This window comes from Brachycentrus maculatus, unplaced genomic scaffold, assembly GCF_059751285.1.
Source record: "Brachycentrus maculatus isolate JH-2025_06_01 unplaced genomic scaffold, ASM5975128v1 h1tg001762l, whole genome shotgun sequence".
Lineage (NCBI taxonomy): Eukaryota > Metazoa > Arthropoda > Insecta > Trichoptera > Brachycentridae > Brachycentrus > Brachycentrus maculatus.
The window spans coordinates 34,165-50,075 of NW_028282358.1; the positions used below are offsets into that span (position 1 = coordinate 34,165).

The 15,911-nt window shown below is 41.5% G+C and overlaps 1 protein-coding gene, 1 non-coding gene and 1 pseudogene across 2 annotated transcripts; 2 read left to right on the forward strand and 1 right to left on the reverse strand.

Annotated features, from left to right (window-relative positions):
• The first annotated feature begins 1,315 nt into the window (after positions 1 to 1,315).
• Positions 1,316 to 1,990, forward strand: LOC148298667 (ribosome biogenesis protein WDR12 homolog). Its single transcript, XM_088276724.1, has 2 exons — positions 1,316 to 1,707; positions 1,876 to 1,990. Exons 1-2 carry the CDS (start codon positions 1,316 to 1,318, stop codon positions 1,988 to 1,990), a joined length of 507 nt encoding a protein of 168 aa, XP_088132850.1.
• A 1,817-nt stretch (positions 1,991 to 3,807) lies between these two features.
• Positions 3,808 to 4,459, reverse strand: LOC148298668 (uncharacterized; annotated as a pseudogene).
• A 10,377-nt stretch (positions 4,460 to 14,836) lies between these two features.
• Positions 14,837 to 14,925, forward strand: TRNASTOP-UCA (transfer RNA opal suppressor (anticodon UCA)). Its single transcript has one exon. It is a non-coding gene; the product is annotated as a tRNA-Sec (tRNA).
• The last annotated feature ends 986 nt before the right edge of the window (positions 14,926 to 15,911 follow it).

Below are 15,911 nucleotides of genomic sequence, written 5' to 3' on the forward strand. Positions count from 1 at the left end.
CAAAACGCTAATTCATATCTGCACTTTTATTTAAGATTTTTTGCTTGCAATACTTGTGTGAGAGTTTGTCAGGAGCAAGATTGATTTGAAATAATTATCGACGTGTTTTCATCCGAAGACCCCTCGAAAGTAACAAGAAACCAAAAACACAAAAACGAAAAACTTTCCCTTTTATGGCTATATTTACTAAGATTATTGCTGTCTTCGCGAATCGAGTGTTATAAAGTTTGGGCCAATACAATTGAATATAGAATATTATATTAATTGCATAGAGAGTATATAGAGTATATATTGGTTGAGCATATAAAAATAACTTCACATATAAAGATAACTTCCCATAAAGATGAACTAAAGTTAGCTGATGATGCATGAAGAGCAAGCTTATGTATTGCCTCAGAGAGTCTCGTGCTCCAAGCATCCTTCCAAACTCATTGAATACTTCTGCAAGCACTCCCAATGCACTGAAAGGCTATTCTGTTCTAGCTGCCTCCTCAAAAAGCAGTACTGCCGTCATGATATGACCCCCTATGTGATCGACATCGCAGAGTTCATGTATGACCAGAAAATGAGTTTTGAAATGAAGGGTCTCTCCAAAGAGGCTGACATTCATGACTACATGGCCAATAGGGAGAGTCGTCGCAAAATGTATGACGATGTTGTGGATGAGGAAATCAAAAAATTTGAGGACGAACTTAATGACATGACTAAATCGATCATGAAAACAATAGAGGACTTGAGAGCATCTATCATCGGGCAGCTTGACTAATTCAAGGCCAGTTATGCCCAGACCGAATAAATGATGCAAAAGAAGGTGTAGGAAGCCTACAAGGCCAGCTACATGGCCCAGTTTTAAACATTTGAGGAAGTCATTTCCAGTAAGGACATCTCCTCTCAGATAGGTCTTCGGGAGCTACTGGAGAAGCTCACCCTCGATAATATTGACGAACAAAACACGAAGCAGATCAGGAAGATCTATGAGAATTTGATGTCCATGCACGATGAGACTCCTTAAATCGACTACACGCGGTTCGAAAGCATTAAGTCATATTTTACAGTCTTCGAGAATAAGCTATCCCAAGCCGGCCCTCTTCTTATTACACTCCATAAGAACTCCACAGTCGGCCTGAGCTCAAAGGATGTCAACCCCAATGCCCTGATCGACTCCTTATCCACCGTCCCAGTTCAAGGTGTGAAGAAGTATGCTAAATCTGCCACATTCCCTTCCAACCACACTCGAACAGTCTATGTCTCGTGCAAGCTACCGGACCGAAAGGTAATAACAGGCTCAGATGATGGCGCCATAAATATGTTTGACATGACTACGTTCGAGCAAATCGGCAATTACCAATGCCATGTTGGCGGTATACGTTGCATGATCACCCTGCCAAACTCGAAGCTTGTGACGGGCTCCTATGACAAGACTATTAAGATCTGGCCGGATCCACTCAAGCTTGGTGACCTCTCCCAGAGCAACCTAAATTTGTCGCAGGTGAGTCAAATATCTAAGAAAAGCCAAGCTGCATCATCACCTCTGAGCCCCCTAAAGACTCTCACCGGACACACATCCTCTGTCATTTCCCTGAAGTACTTGAACGACGGGGTGAATTTCGCTTCAGGCAGTGCAGACTACAACATAAAAATATGGGATTACGAAAGAGGAGAGAATATTAAGAACTTTTCTGGTCACATGAGTGACATTTTGAGCATGTAATGCACGAGCAATGGACACACCTTAATTTCAGGAAGTGCAGATAGAACAATAAAAGTGTGGAGCCTAACAAAGAAGTACAGTTCGGCGTGCCTGAAGACTTTGACAGGGCATACTGATTTTATTTGGAGTATACTATTGCTCCAAGATGATGTAACGCTCTTCAGTGGAGGACTCGACAAAGCGATAAAAATGTGGGACATCATCACTGGCAACTTGATCAGGAACCTCCCCACTGAGCACACCTCCCATATCACAAAGATCATCCAGCTCAGCAAGTAGGTCATCATCAGCTGCAGCAACGACGGCAACATAAAATTCTGGGACTTCAAGGGAAACAGCTGCGCACACACTATTCAATTGGAAGTGGGAATTAGCACAATGCTTTTGACAGGCGAGCAGAGTATCATCGCCGTGGGGCAGGACAAGAATATATTCTTATGCGACTGATGTGGGGATGCTGCAATGTGGTCCTTATTGATTTTATGATTATTATGATAGCTATTGAATTGGTTGGCGTAAATATTATCAGAACGAGCACAGTAATCATAAAACTCTTTTGATATACTCATAAACAAGAAAGACAATTGTATTGGAAGGCAAGAGTCTGATTAGGTCTGGTTTGAGTCCGTTATAGAAGCCTTTCACTCCCTTGTCTTGGTAAATGTGTTTAATGACTTCCAGTACACTGGTTCTATCTCTTCGTCGGTTGTCGTGTAGAATTGTGCGAATGAGTATGAACGGGTAGGTGAGGCTGGAAGCGATCACTACGTCATCAAAAAAGTACGTTTGGAGACGAGAGATGCGATGAGCACTTCGTAGGAGCCGGAAATAGTGTGACCTGCATGGATCCTTTGCTTGAGGTTCTCATAGATGTAGAAATAAATAACAGCATTTGATATCCCCATGAGAGAGGCCGAGAGTCCTCGAAAAAGGGACATGAATCCTTACTAAACTGAGCGACATGCGTACTTCTTCCACAATTTGCTTCATTATTCCTATGATCGAGTGTGACTTATAGTGGAGTTACGTAGGATGCAGAAATTGGACCATCATCCTTGTTCTCACCACCCAAATTGGATTGGTCACAAAGTTGCAGAAAGACCCTACCACCGTCGTACTCACCAGATACTACTTCCATTGGGGGTACCCTTGGTTTCGGCACCATTGCTTCATTGCTTCGTACAACGAAAAAAAAAGGGAATGAAAAATGGATATGGCCTTTGCATTTATAGTATAGCCTAAATCAATGGGCAATTACCTGCATAGAAGCCTCGTATGCCTTCCTCCTTCCAAATGACCTTGAGCGCATGCTGAAAATCGACGTAGTATCCGCTTTTATGGTGAGGTGAGCTCTGCATAATTGATGAGTAACCATGATATTGAGCCGGGTACGCGCGATGTCCAAGGGGTTACAAACAGTCCCAACCCCAACCCCAACCCCAACCCCAACCCCAACCCCAACCCCAACCCCAACCCCAACCCCAACCCCTAAGATATTCGTTTTGTACGGGTTTCCCATTATCTATATTATCACAATTAATATAATTCAAAATTGCACTTGTTATTCTTAGAAGAAAATTAATTAACAGATGGCCATCATAAAATAACGGCCACTACATTCTATCTCTGAAGTACTCTACGTTCTGTTCATTGAGTTGCTGAGCAGAATGAGGATAAGTTTGTTGAAAATTGATAAAGATGGACTTATCTCTATAAATAATTGGTTTCATGTGAGGATTAACTTATCACTTTAGCTATACATTAACATTGTCACTTTAAATACTTTGAGGTTGCATCCTCATAAATGCTGTCTTCGTCTTCTTGAATGACCTTCCAATCATTTTCATTGCTCGGCACAAAGTTCTTCGGAGTGTAATGAAAGGCCACAGATGGTCGTATTTCAGCTTCTTTCATGTTCTCTGAGATTACTCTCAGCAGGTTATCTAAATCTTTGCGCTGGTTCAAATTTTTATTCAGCATCTGCGGCTCAAAATGAAGTTTATGACCATCGTCTTTATAGTATTTATAGAATTAATCGTACTCAGGAATTTTGTTGTCAATTTATTGTCCGAGGACTACTGCAGTTTCATATGCCCAGCATCGAGCCACATTTTAAATCGTGTAGCCGCCTCCTCCTAATAAAATCAAGGGGACGTTAAAGCCTTTAATATGCTTGACACATTCCCCATAGGCTCGAATGGTGAGCTCGAAGTTTCCGATCCGGTCCTTCGATAAAGAGTCAGCTCCACTTTGAAGCACAATGACATCTGGGCGGTAGGAGCTGTTAACAATGCTACTCACCTTTTTAAACATTTCAATATAGGTAAAGTCATCTGTTCCTTTTCGGAGGGGGACGTTAACTGCGAAAAACTTGCCATGGCCCTCTCCGATAGACTCAACTTCGCCTGTGCCTGGGAAGAAGTCGTCTTAAAATTGATGAAAGCTTAAGGTCAACACTCGATTGGTGTGGTAAAATGCTTCTTCTACTCCATCACCATGATGAACGTCGATGTCTATATAGAGCACTCGAGGGTAGACTTTTAAAAGCTCAAGGATGCACACAACTATATCATTGACATAACAAAAGCCGCTCGCTTCAGATTTTTTGGCATGGTGATAGCCCCCGGACCAATTGATTGCAGTGTGGGCTTCACCAGTAATAATCAAATCGGCCGCATCGAGACTGCCTCCCACTGCGAACTCGCAGAAATTGTAGAGGCCATTGAATGAGGGGCAGTCGACAGATTTATTGATTTTGTAGATATCATTAAATTTTTAGTTTTCGCGTATTTTGACAATGGGCGCCACAGGTATACAATTGAGAATCGATTTATAGTCGGGCGTAACCCAGTTGTGGAGATACTCGACGTAGTCCGGATGGTGAAATTCACAAATTTATGCCTTGCTGGCCATCCTCCCGTGAAAGACCCTCATGGAGTCCGTGAGGTTATAGTTTTATATGAGACTGTGTGCCATTTTGATCCTCTTGGGCTTCATGGGGTGGCCCTCGCTGAAGATATACTCCGTAATCTGCTCATTGTAGATGTAGGCGACTGGCTGCATCTAATTTCTGGAAGTTAATAATATAATCATTAGCCAGCCTAAATAACGAATACTGTTCGCTCTTCATCTCCATTGCATTAATTAAATGCACATAGTATTATAATTGATTTTAAATCAACATGAATGTAATCAATAATACCGCATCAGATGATGAAGACGAATAGGGCAAAGTTTTAGAACGCCAATACCCGGCTCCTCCCGAAGATAGCATGAACTTCAGGAGAAAATTCCAGATGCGCCGGAAATAGCTGCTTGTTGTTTGCCTTTTATTGGTCATGATCTTATTGGCATTCTATTCATATTCCTAGGCTTTCCGAAATGCAGTTCAAAGTCACAACTCTGGAGCACAGCAGCAGTTAAAGCCGGACACCTTAATACAAGATTAGAACCAAGCGACTTCTGATAACAAACCAAAATAAGGAACACCAGGTCTGTAAAAATAATCGCCCATTCAAGATCCAAACAATAAAATAGATGAGGTTGAGGATGAAAATAGAAGAATCACTAATAAGTATGATGCTCTTTTGTCGAATTATGATGTGGAATAAATTGCAATTTAAAATAAAACTCCGGATATTCGAGTCAATGTCTCCGAGAGAGTAAGCTTTGGCCAAGCTGCCTATCGATTTAGGAAAATGAAGATCATTACCATTATCAAAGAATATGCCACCGGCCTCCCTGGGCAGTATTGCGCTTTCATTAATGGAATCAATGTTGTCAACTAACATGTAGAAAGGGCTGCTAAATTAATGTTAAAAAAGGGCTTCAGGAAAATTCTTATTGCTTCGGATTCTTTGGACATTCTGGCTCAAAGGTTCATCATGAAAAGATTTAATAACGAATAGTTTAGTTATGATTTTGTCGACATTGTGACAGATTCAGATTATTCATTTCTCAAAGATGCGACTCAAGGTTGCAAAAAAATCGCATACTTGCAAAGCAACTTCGAAATTGAGGCGCCAGGGTGCGACGCAATCGTCACCCGGCTCAATGCTATGAAGGAGCTCACAATGGAGTTCAGCAGCAGAGCGTTTCTCGGAATCGGTGAGGGTAAACACGAAATAGCGCTGCCGGATTTGAACAGTACGGACCTCGACAACGGCATTGCCCCCGCAGACCTCAACCAATATGTGTTCCTCTTCGACTCGGCCTTCCTGCGCGTCATCACTCCCCTCAACTTCGCGTTCTTCAACAAGTACACAGTCGAGGAGCTGATCATCTACCCGCTCCTCGCCCTCCTTCAGCGCTCCCCGCAGCTGAAAGGCTTCGAGGAAATCGTCCACAGTTTCGAGTACAGCGTTGTGCAGTTCAAAGAGTTTGCGCTCTACCAACCGCATTAGCCTTCCACTTCCACTTCCACTTCCAATCTCAAAACCTGCTTCCTTTCCTTCCCTAACGACCCTTCAAAGGCTTCGGCTGCAGATGCAAAGGCCTACCTCAAAAGTCTGAGCTCAGTCGAAGGAAAGAGTGAACTCTCAGTCGTCGTGTTCGCGCCTTATAACTATCCTTAGATCGCTGCCGGCTAAAGCCTTTGGGAAATTGGAAAGCTTATTGTCGGCAACTTCGACTTTTCGCGACTACGCCTCCGCATCAGAGCCAACCGCACTGTGTCCTCGCTCGGAGTCTACGAATCGGCCTACACTTACTGCCCCGATCGCGCGCTTATCGTCTCATCGCGGCAAAACATCGAATTCGCGCCGCAATTCATTTCTGTAATTTAGAGAAGCATCAACGAAAAGTATCACTATTACATTTCCAGTTTTATTAACTCGAATCAGGAGACAGTAACCCTCACAACACCTCTGTAATACGATCGATCCTTTCGGAGTTCAGGCCGTTATTTTTCTTCCCACTTACAGAATCTTCAAATTTTTCGCATGGATTTGTTCAAAATGGTGTATTTTTGGACACTAAAGTGCCGTGAAATAGAGTTCTACGAAAGTGAATATTCATTCGTGTCAACACTACTGTAAATGGTGAGGCTCAACGTTGGAATAATAGAAGAAAGTTTGTTTTCTGTAAAACCTAGGCGAGAAACGCCACAAGAGAAGAAATAATTTTAAAATATAAAGCTATACCTCGAATGGCCTGCTCTTACTTCGCATATACTGAGTCCTTATTCTTATAACTCATTGTAAAATATCGCATTTCGGCGCAGTGCGACAAACAGAATCGAGAAAAACATTCATCAAATTTGGATAGGAGATTACGGCATTAGCGATATTCGGAAAGCTCTGGCCAATAGCGTGAAGTAAAAGAACCCAGACTATAATTATAAACTATGGACAGACAAGGACATCACTCTCTTAAACTTCCCATATACATATGGTCTGGTCAAGAGGTCTATGGAATATCAGAAACTATCCAACCGATCCTACAGTGCCCCAATTTCCTCTCTACTACGCTATTAGGCCTTATATCATCAAGGGGGAATCTACATGGACTTTAAGACCGAGTGTCTGAAATCTTTGGATCCATTCCTGAAATATGAGATATTTTTTGTGGACATGGACTATGAACCGGCACACTACAAGAAGCCGCAGTTTGTCGGTAATGGAATCATGGGTGCAATGAAGAATAATTATTATTTGCATGTTGTTCTAACTTAGTTAATACTATAAGAAAACTTTGATTTCAAAAAGACTGATTTCCCAAAAATCGTCGGTGGCTTTGTTCTACGAAAATCTTTTAATTAAAAATAGCTTTTTACAGTCCCGGGATTCGGATTTCAGCTCTTCAGCCAAAAGCCAGGAACAGGAAAGCCAAATCTTTGCTCCACTCAAACAAATTTTAGTGCAGAACAAAAAGTCTTTGATGTCAAGGATTCCAAAACTCAGCACATCTACAAAATCGGATTGCCCTGCGCTGTGTATGAGTAAGCTTATTTGGTCTTTTATAAGGTGCTGGCAGGCACATGGATCGGAAAAAAGAAGCAAACGATAAACCTATGATTATATGATTATGAATAATTATGCTATGTTTGAATATGAAATAAATAGTGTTTTGGGCAATCTTCGAAGCATCAAAATACTGAACTCATGTCACACACCTGTTCTAACTAAGAGTTCGAAAGCTTTATCCCTCGCCTCCATTAAGGAACCGAAAAGCAGCAGAAATCGCCAAATGTTTCCCATCTCCCAAAAATCATAATAATTGCGATCTTAGCCATCCTTTTAATACTGTCTTTTGGCATAAAGGATTAACCAGCAAGATCTAATAAAAGCAAATCAAATAGTAACGCCTAGCTCTCATTGCATGCTGCTGAAGCTAATGAATTTAAAGCGTAACAATTTGTAGATGACACATCACGATACGCTATATACAATAACGATTTCTATGATACAAAACCCCCAATCAATATACAACATAGAGTAAAATTTGCCGAGCCTACTGCAGCGGACAGAGTAATGGCTCTTGTTACTATTTCTAAACAAAAAAGAAAGCAGAATTCAAAGCAAATTTGCGCAATCATAAATGGAATTAACATAGTCACTCAGAAATCAGTGCGAGTTGCCCGAAATCTACTATAGAGTGAAGTTCAAAGGATAGTCATATTCCTCGATTCACTCGATCAGCTTGCAAATAGATGCATAAAAGCATAATTCATATCCAGTTAATATGATGTGAATTTAAGTATAGTCAGCACAGATTCCGATTATTCATTTCTCAAAGATGCGACTCAAGGTTGCAAAAAAATCGCATACTTGCAAAGCAACTTCGAAATTGAGGCGCCAGGGTGCGACGCAATCGTCACCCGGCTCAATGCTATGAAGGAGCTCACAATGGAGTTCAGCAGCAGAGCGTTTCTCGGAATCGGTGAGGGTAAACACGAAATAGCGCTGCCGGATTTGAACAGTACGGACCTCGACAACGGCATTGCCCCCGCAGACCTCAACCAATATGTGTTCCTCTTCGACTCGGCCTTCCTGCGCGTCATCACTCCCCTCAACTTCGCGTTCTTCAACAAGTACACAGTCGAGGAGCTGATCATCTACCCCCTCCTCGCCCTCCTTCAGCGCTCCCCGCAGCTGAAAGGCTTCGAGGAAATCGTCCACAGTTTCGAGTACAGCGTTGTGCAGTTCAAAGAGTTTGCGCTCTACCAACCGCATTAGCCTTCCACTTCCACTTCCACTTCCAATCTCAAAACCTGCTTCCTTTCCTTCCCTAACGACCCTTCAAAGGCTTCGGCTGCAGATGCAAAGGCCTACCTCAAAAGTCTGAGCTCAGTCGAAGGAAAGAGTGAACTCTCAGTCGTCGTGTTCGCGCCTTATAACTATCCTTAGATCGCTGCCGGCTAAAGCCTTTGGGAAATTGGAAAGCTTATTGTCGGCAACTTCGACTTTTCGCGACTACGCCTCCGCATCAGAGCCAACCGCACTGTGTCCTCGCTCGGAGTCTACGAATCGGCCTACACTTACTGCCCCGATCGCGCGCTTATCGTCTCATCGCGGCAAAACATCGAATTCGCGCCGCAATTCATTTCTGTAATTTAGAGAAGCATCAACGAAAAGTATCACTATTACATTTCCAGTTTTATTAACTAGAATCAGGAGACAGTTTCCCTCAAAAAGTATCGTCGTATATCTAATACTTTTCGTAAAGAAAGTCCTGACTTCCATAATTTATTCAAAGACCTCCAAATTTTCAAGTCGGATCTGTTTAGACTGCTCTATTTTTGGATCTTGAAGTGCGACGAAATATAATTTTACGAAACTGAAGCTTCTTTCGTGTTCCCAATGGTTGAAATGATCAGGTACCAAGTCTTTGAAATTCAGCGATATCTTTTCCGAGTAATTCCGAGAGTAATGACTGAAAAATAAAAAAGCCAATAAAGTAGTTTAAGAATGTATCTGGTATGGACAACAATTTCTGCTCTTTCCCCTTACAAATTCAATTCTTTGTAGAATATTGCATTTCGCAGGGGAGCCCCAGATAAAATTGAAAAGAAGATACATCATATATGGATTGGAAATAATCATATCAGTGAGTTCCGAATGGCTCTTCTTGATACACTAAAGTTAAAGAATCCAACCTTTGAATTTTACTTTTGGACGATTTAAAACATCACGGTTCAAAATTTCCCTTTAACTTACTCCATAATTTGGCGATCCCTGGAATATGAGAAAGGCCAAAATAGGTCGTACAAAGCCCCAATTGCCGACTTAATTCGATACGAATTACTTTACCACAATGGAGGAATATATATGGACTTTAAAATTGAATGCAGACGATCACTGCAACCGTTCCTCAAATATTAAATCTTCTTCTCGGACGCAGATTATGAAAAACGGCACTATGTGAGCCCGAAATTTGTTGGCAACCCGATTATGGGCGCAATGGCTCGAAATTACCATCTGCAGTTCGTCCTTACCTAGATAATTTCGCAATAAGCCTTTGATTTTGACTAAATCGACTTTCCAAAGATGGTCGGAGGATATGTCTTGAGGAAATCATTCAACGATAAAGAGCTCTTCACCAAACCTGGCTTTGGTTTCCAACTATTCAGTCAGAAGCCTGGCACCGGAGAGTCAAACCTCTGTGCCAATCAAACCAAATTCAGCAGTAGCCAAAAAGTGTACAAGGTGGAGTAATATGGGACCAAGCAAATATTCACGATGGGACTACCATGCGATGTCTACGAAGAAGCATACTTGGTGATATATAAGGCGCTGGGGAGGACCTGGCAGGGCACGAAGAAGTAAATAGTTGACTGATCTTGTATGAGGACATTTAAATTTTCGAATTCAATTAGCTTAATATTTAATAACTTCTATGTAAAGAGAGTTGGCATTGCTTGGCTGGTTGCAGCAGGTTCTCAGTCGCCCTAACCTCAAAAAGGAAGATCTGGCGGACGAAAGAATCTTCGGAAAACTAGCTGAACTAATCCCTGGTTTCGAAGCAGTATACTTCGCATAGGCTGAAAACTCGAACGAGTGGCAAACAAAGTACATAAACTTCAAGGCTATTTATAAGGCTTTATAATCATACTACCATAACCAGCTGAACTCTCTGTTTCCTACGGGTTTGCCTTCGATTAACCTGCTGGCGATGGCTAAAGGAGAATAAAAATAGAGTTACATGATACTGCTGTAGATATTCTTTATCGCATGTATCGAATGCTAATCTAAGGAGAAGTTCATCACTCAAATCATGTCCCTCAAGGAAAGTGCGATGACTGAACTCATGAATCTGATCCAGGAGTCAAGTCTCAATAAATAAGCCAATTATTATAATGAGAGCGAGGGGAAGTTTGCTGGCAAGGAGGACAAGGGCAAAATGGATGAACTCGAGTTCCGGTACCAAGGCCTCTACTCTTAAAATTAGTCCTTGAGGAATCAGTTCTTGTTGGACTCAGAAGAAAAAAGCCAGCTGCGAGCCAAAATTCTCAAATTGCAGGAGGACACCAAGAAACTAAAGAGGGACCTTGATGAAAAGACGATTGAGTTGCAACAGAAGTAGCAGCGAGAGCTTTAAGAGGAGTCGACAAACAAGGTCATGACCGACTCGAATGAGTAAATCATTGTCATCTTGAAGAAATAGCTGCTGGACCAGGAGAATAAATACCTCCAAAAAATATCTGGCATGAAGGAGGAAGTCTTCGAGCTGAAATAGCAACTGGAGAGAGCACGTGAAAAGGTCGTGGAGCTCGAATCAGATTCTTTTTCGATTGCCACATCCAAAGCGAAGCACGAGAACTGCGTCAACATCAACGAGCATCAGCTCATTACGAACAAACTGCAGCTCAAACTTAAAAACAAGGAGCAGAAATAGAGTGAGTTGGAGCGATAACTGGTGAAGATGAAGTATGAAATAGAAGAGAGAGATAGACGGCTGAAGAAATAATAAAAATAGAAAAAAAACTATTGCGAACAAATCGAAAAGTTGAAAAATAAGGGAACCATGATTAAGGCAAAGGATAGCCACTAAATCAGCCTTTTAGTTATGAAGGGCGTCAGAGATGCGCTCAAGAAGAAAGTTTAAATGATTAAATCAGACGCATGATTCAGCTAACTTTGTGAAAATAAATATAAATTTTAACTGTCAATAATAAACTAAACTGCAATAGTGCGATGATGCTGTTGATAATAAGATTTTCAAATCAGTTCGTCGATGTCCTAAAAGCTTTGTTTTATAGATTCTTCTATTTTCGTTATATTTTCTTTTCCCCCCACATTTCTAACTTGGGTTTTATTTCTTGTCTCCCCTTGGCAGTATAAACTTCTTTGCGGATATGTATCTGACGGATGTTCCCGGATCGCTGGGTGTAATAGTTTTAGGCATCTACCTGGAAATCTTCGGGGTCCAGTTCGACGACTCCTTTGGTCAGTTACTTTTTGTCAAGTATTTTGATGAAACTGAGGCGGATAGTGTGAGCTTTGTACTCGTTTTGCGGCACTTTCAGGACTATTTGCTTGGTGCTGAAATCCCTGAGGACGATATTTTCTGTGCGACTCCCCTTGCTGCCACAGAAGGCCTCCAAGCAAAATAGCTACTAACTTTATTTGAATACAGCTTCCAGGTTGAGGCTGTCGAAAAGCAGAAATATCTTAACGTAGTGGTCGCTTTTTCCGAGTTGGAGTTTAATCCTTTCCTTGCTGCTTTGGCTCAATTTCGATTTTTCATAAATCACTGAGAAATCATCAGCAATATTTGGAAGCGCCTTGCTGTTGAAAGTGGGAGTTTCGCAGGCTTGGAAATTGACCTTGGGCTTGGCATTGAGGATTCTGTTGAGTATCCTATGGTTCTCTTGAAATATCATTTAAAAGTTAGGCTTATGCTTGGTCGCGACAGGGAGAGTCTCTCTCTCAATCGCTCCCTTGATGACCGATTTGACATTGGCGTAATTGATTTGTTTTAATTTTTAAATTTTCTCGATTGACTTCATTTTTTTGAATTTAAAGTCCCTGTTATAGCCTCGGATCTTCCTGACCTCATTGATGGTGCCCAGCAGTTTTTTGCCCGCAAGATCTCTTTTGCGTTGTTATGGACTCTGGCCCTCTTTGAGTTTTTCTAAGCGGCTCAAATGATTTTGGTAGATCTCCTTATCCGATTCGATTTCACATGCTTTTCTTCTATATAGCTTGTTCATCATTCATAATTATTCCAAACGCATTATTAAAAGCTAATATAACCAAAGGTCACTCACCAGATCCGAAATTATATCATCCCTGCGTATTTGCCACCAAGCCAGTTCTCAGGGATTGTAGCTACTCTTCAAGTTTACCTCAAGGCGGAATTTAGGTGCAGACAACACAGTTTCGCATGCCATGAGTCTGAAATTCGAGCCGCTTAAAATTGTTGTTTAACAACCCAGCATGCAATAAACTGACCTCTGAATACAAGCTTATGACATTATAATTAAGGAATAAATTTATGTTATTCGCCATATTAGTCGGTTAACTTGAAATTTGTTCATGGGAAAAATTAATTGATCGATTAGGACTCGGCAGACAAGACATAAATTCTCAGGGCTCCCACAATTAAATTATGGGACTCATATAATTCGGCTTAAAAATAAGTATGCTTTAAAGTAAAGGTTTAAATTAATGTGAAAAGCCTGTATCCTATATCATATTATAAAATCAAATGCCAGTCATTGCCAAGCCAGTATCGGCCAATCTTATCAAAGATAACGATAGTTTCGGAAAGCAAGTAGCGTTTTTAATTATATAGGACCCTTATTGTGTGGTTTTTGTTGGACAAGAAAAGCAGAGGTCAAAAACTTGCAGTGGAGGAGGAAAATCCCCACAATGGAACGATTCTCTTGTCTTCAATTCCCAAGATAAAATGCTCAAAGTCTAAGTCTATGATGACGATTTCGGAAAGGATGACCTCGTTGGGGAAGGAACTTATAACTTAGAGCAGCTCTACGCCTCGCCAAACAAAGCATCGAACTATAATGTCCAGTTAAACCTCAAAGGAAGGCCAGCCGGTGTGCTGTTAATCACCATGGAGTATCAGGGTCAACCAATGGGAGGGCAGCAGCAAGGTGGCTGGGGAGGGCAACAAGGACAACAAGGACAGCAAGGGCAACAAGGGCAGCAAGGACAACAAGGAGGTTGGGGAGGACAACAAGGACAGCAAGGACAACAAGGACAACAAGGACAACAAGGACAACAAGCAGGTTGGGGAGGACAGCAAGCAGGCTGGGGGGGACAACAAGGGTAGCAAGGAGGACAACAAGGAGGCTGGGGAGGACAGCAAACCGGTTGGGGAGGGCAACAAGGGCAACAAGGGCAACAAGAAGGTTGGGGAGGACAACAAGGGCAGCAAGCAGGTTGGGGAGGACAGCAAGGGCAGCAAGGAGGGCAACAAGCTGGTTGGGGAGGACAGCAAGGGCAACAAGGAGGACAACAAGGAGGATGGGGACAATGAAAAAGATGATGTTTGAGTTTTGATGAAAACTGAATGAATAATTCGACATTATGAATCAAACCAGCAATATCTTGCAGATGTCTTTGAAGCACTGCTACTCTTCCTGCTCATATTTGAGAAACTATATTCCTCTTTTGTCGTAGTTCAATCCTGCATTTATCGAAACTGTTTTCCTTTTCGAAAGGTCTTTGCTTGATGTTTGAATCCTTAACTCGTGCTGTGCGAATTAGCTTTCCCGATCCGCATCCTCTGCGTTCTTACCCAGTCTGTACTCCTTTGTGTACCTTCGAAGGCCTGTAGATGTGTGCAGTTTCGAGTGGTTGTCTGGAGATAGGTAAATCTGCTGGTTGGTTTTCTTGACTCCTAAGTTCTTCACCATCTTCTTGAAGCCATCTGAGCGTATGAATAGGTTGGAAGAGTAACCGACGGTATCTGTTTTCTTTGAGAGGGAACTTGAAATTATCATGTACAGAAATGGAATATTAGAATAATAGCCCACTCGGCGTTATAATGAATGATTGGTTTGACTTTTTTGACTTTATATTGAGATGTCTGATTTAATTTATACTGATTAATTCTGCGGAAGGGAAATCGCTACAAATTGCTTTTGCAAAAACATCGCATTGTGGCAGCCTTTCTGATGTAAAAAGCGATTTAGGATAAATAAAGTCAAGCTGAGTAACTACTGCATCGGTGAGTAGCCCATGGTGGGCTGTCAGGACTTCAAATCCTGAAGATGCAGTGATGCATAGCGGTTCGATTCCGCCTCCGGTGTGTTTTTGAAATTCGCTAATGCTTCTATTCCTGCTTATGGAGACATCCTTTCACTATAAATAAAAAAATAAACGAAGCCATATTTGGCTATTCGCCGACTGAGCCAAACAATGGAAATATCAAAGCGTATTAAATTTAATGCAAATACGATAAATAAATAAGTTTTTATTAACAAAATACTAAACTAAATAAGGATGAGTGGACAAATTAAAAAGTGGCAGCAGAATCAGTTTTATGCCTATCTCAATGCCAAAGAAAATAAAGAAAACTGTGCAGTCAAACTCCAGCGCAATAAGTCCATCGAAAAACAGTATGATTTTAACATTTCAAAGAGCAACCAGCAGGACTATAGTCATCAACAGGACTCTTGTAATCATAGTAACCAGCCTAAATTCAGCAAACTTCATAAACCCAACAAAAATAAGAAATGGAACGCCTAATCTAAGCCATTGCTGCGAAAATGCGAAAACAGCAGCATTGAGACTGTTCTCAGATCGCCTCTGGAAAAGCACCTCACGCATAATGCTTCCAAGGTGAGCTTCACAAACTCGAAGCAAGACAAGATCCTCAGAGAAATAGTGAAGTTTCCCAAAATAAAATATCTGAAGGAGCACTAAAACGAGGCAAGGGTCAAGCGCCAGCAAATCCGAAGTATAAAGAAGATACTGACTGAGCCATGCGAAGATGAACAGGAGAAGTTCATACTCACAGCAACCATGAGCCCCCATGACAGCTACAGCATGAAATAAATGTTGCTAGGAATTGTCAAAAGCAAAGAGAACCGCCATCTGATGAGCATCGATGACGAGATATAAAAACTGGACATATTGACCAAAAGATACTCCTGTTTGCGGCAGGATCTAGCTTCGATTCAAGAAGATGTTCTAACGATCAATTTAAAATAAAAAAGCCTTGTCAAGCATAAGATTTCGACTAGTCAGACTGCTTCGAGAGTGTGTCTATGATATATTGTTCCTACTATATTCCT

Coding starts and splice junctions, on each gene's coding strand:
- LOC148298667 (XM_088276724.1), top strand. CDS start 1,316: ATGACTACGTTCGAGCAAATCGGCAATTACCAATGCCATGTTGGCGGT. Junction 1,708..1,875: donor ATGAGTGACATTTTGAGCAT/GTAATGCACGAG, acceptor AACGCTCTTCAG/TGGAGGACTCGACAAAGCGA.